This window comes from Pteropus alecto, unplaced genomic scaffold (assembly GCF_000325575.1).
Source record: "Pteropus alecto unplaced genomic scaffold, ASM32557v1 scaffold102, whole genome shotgun sequence".
NCBI classification, from domain to species: domain Eukaryota; kingdom Metazoa; phylum Chordata; class Mammalia; order Chiroptera; family Pteropodidae; genus Pteropus; species Pteropus alecto.
The window spans coordinates 1696867-1699208 of record NW_006432224.1 but is presented as its reverse complement, the minus strand read 5'-3'; the positions used below and the strand labels follow the sequence as shown (position 1 = coordinate 1699208).

The following is a 2342-nucleotide window of genomic DNA, read 5'->3' as shown; positions in this document are numbered from 1 at the left end:
GGAAGGACAGATGAGAAACGCAGAGGGGCTGGGGAGAAGGCGAGAGTCACACGCATCACGGCTAAGTCTTCTGTGAGGACCAGGTTAGGTGCACGGGAACGCTGGGTGCCAGCGCTATCACGTGTGCAAACACAGAGCCGAGGCAAAGAAGAAGACACTCGGGCAGAAGATTTCGATTTCGCTGCGATTTCTACGTAAAGTAGACCATTTACAGTCAGGAAGTAGATTCACATCTTCCGCAGAAAACTCTGACTTTTTAGTAGGAAAGTAAGCTTTTAATGAATTCTACAGAATGGATGGGGGATCGGTCAATGCAAAGCTCTTTGGGTTTGTCGATGTTAAGACTTTTCATAGGTGTATCTTAAACATGACAGTTAATGTGGGGAAAAAAAAAAAGCCAGCGCTACCAGCTGTAGCTAAGACCACGTGATTCCTTAGTGCGAAACCTTAACATCGAAAGCGGTGAGTCGAAACCTAAGAACGGGCCTGTTCAGACACGGTAATGGAAGCCAGAGTTCACTAGCTCCCAGCCACTCATTCGGGACCGGTACTGCTTCCCACACCGACTCTGAAATGCCAGAGGACTCACGGCAGCAAAGGTTACTGGGCGATTCTATCGTCCACTCTGAGGGAATGGACAAAGGATTCAGTACACACCGTTTGGGTAAAAAGCATTAACGAAGCCGAGGGGAAAGTTTTTAACTAACTCCCATAAAAACCACTTTTAACTTGTGGGTCTATAATATGTAACCACAGGTTGATGGTTTTAATGTGTTTGTTCCTACTTAACATTCAAATTTTTAAAGCACAACGTTGAAAGGTTCCACATTTATTCAGCGGCTACCTAGAAAGGTCTATTCGTTTTACTAGATTTAATATTTAGTAATGACAGATTTTTAAATGTTGACAGCAGCCACACAAAGTGGTATGGGATTATATTTCAGGTTTAAAACAGTCTTCCCAAAGTATCTGGCCTCTTCGCGCCAAAATCATAGTCAACACCTGACTTTCTCTACTTATTACACAATTGCTGTACAACTCAAAATTCCCATCGAACATTTCACAGGCTTTAAAACTAAACGACTCCCTACCACCCATCCCCACCTCTCTCTCTAAGATCAGTCACCTCAATGAATTCTGTTCTAACCCAGTGCTTTCCCACTGGGAGCAAATTTCGCCCCCGGAGGCAAAAAGAAAAAAAAAAAAAGTTTTAGAAATGCTGGCGACATTTTGGTTGTCACAACCAGGAGGTGGAAGAGGGGGTACTCCGGGCATCGCCTGGGTAGAGGATGTTGCTAAACAGCCTACGATGCACGTGACAGCCCCTACGGCAGAATTATCGGCCCAAAATGTCAGCTGTGCTTCTGCTGAGAATTGCGTTTCTGAACCGAAACAGGTCAATGCGCAAATACAGCTGACACCTTGGAAAAAAAACGACTGCCAAGCAAGTAACTCAGAGTTCAGGAGCTTTGTTACTGGTAGAGACGCAGACACAATAAAAGTTGCTTTCCATCCTACTGAAGTGGTGACCTGACTTCGAACCGTTAATGCGTGAAGTTGCACACAGTCAGGAAGGGCAAAGCGCACTTTTACCTAAGCGGGTGGAGATTGTTTTAAAAACGATTCGGGAGACAGAAAAAAAACGGGATGGTGCTTTCTTCACAATGTTCCATGACTTTAAATTTTCAAGGGCAAACAGCAATGAATCATTATTTTTCGTTTTGTTGTTTAATTCTAACCAACTTTTTTTCGTCCCCTGAGTCGTTAGATTTTTAACTGGACAAAGTTTAATTTAAAGTAAATACAGGATGGGAGTTAACCACACGGTACTAGTCAGTGGAACAGTCTTAGAGCAAAACACGTTATTAAAGTGTCTGTCAAAACTCTAAGGCTTACCTGGCAAAAGGACCGGCTCCAGTTTCTTCTTCGCGTCCGAATTAATCTGATCGTCGGGCTGGAATACATTAGAAAAATCGATGCACGTCAAAACATTCGCCCCCCGCCCCCCGTCCCGTGAGTCACTAAGGCAAACTTCGTTTTCTAAGCGATGACATATGCGACAGACACACACGCCCCCGCCCCGCGCCCCGCAATTCTTCCCCATTTTTACCACACTCTTTTAAAGACCTGCCCCTTATCGACTCGGGGGTCTGACAACAAAATGTTAAAGGTGCCGGCGCCGCTTGCGGGTGTTCGCATTTAGTGACAGACAGACAACGTCTTCCACCCACAAGGGACGCGATCACGCTCGCGGTGGCCGTGGGGACGGTCGCCGGGCTAATAAATCCGGCTCCGAACGGTCCCTTGGGTCCCGGCGCTCGGACCAGGGCGGACGGCAGGTC

At 46.2% G+C, this 2342-nt stretch overlaps 1 protein-coding gene across 1 annotated transcript in view; it reads right to left on the bottom strand.

Moving 5' to 3' along the window:
- Window positions 1–2342, bottom strand: part of MTMR10 (myotubularin related protein 10) — a 37692-nt gene that overhangs the window by 33656 nt on the left and 1694 nt on the right. The window contains 1 exon segment of the mRNA XM_015585700.1: window positions 1897–1954. Coding sequence (XP_015441186.1) covers window positions 1897–1954 — 58 coding nt within the window.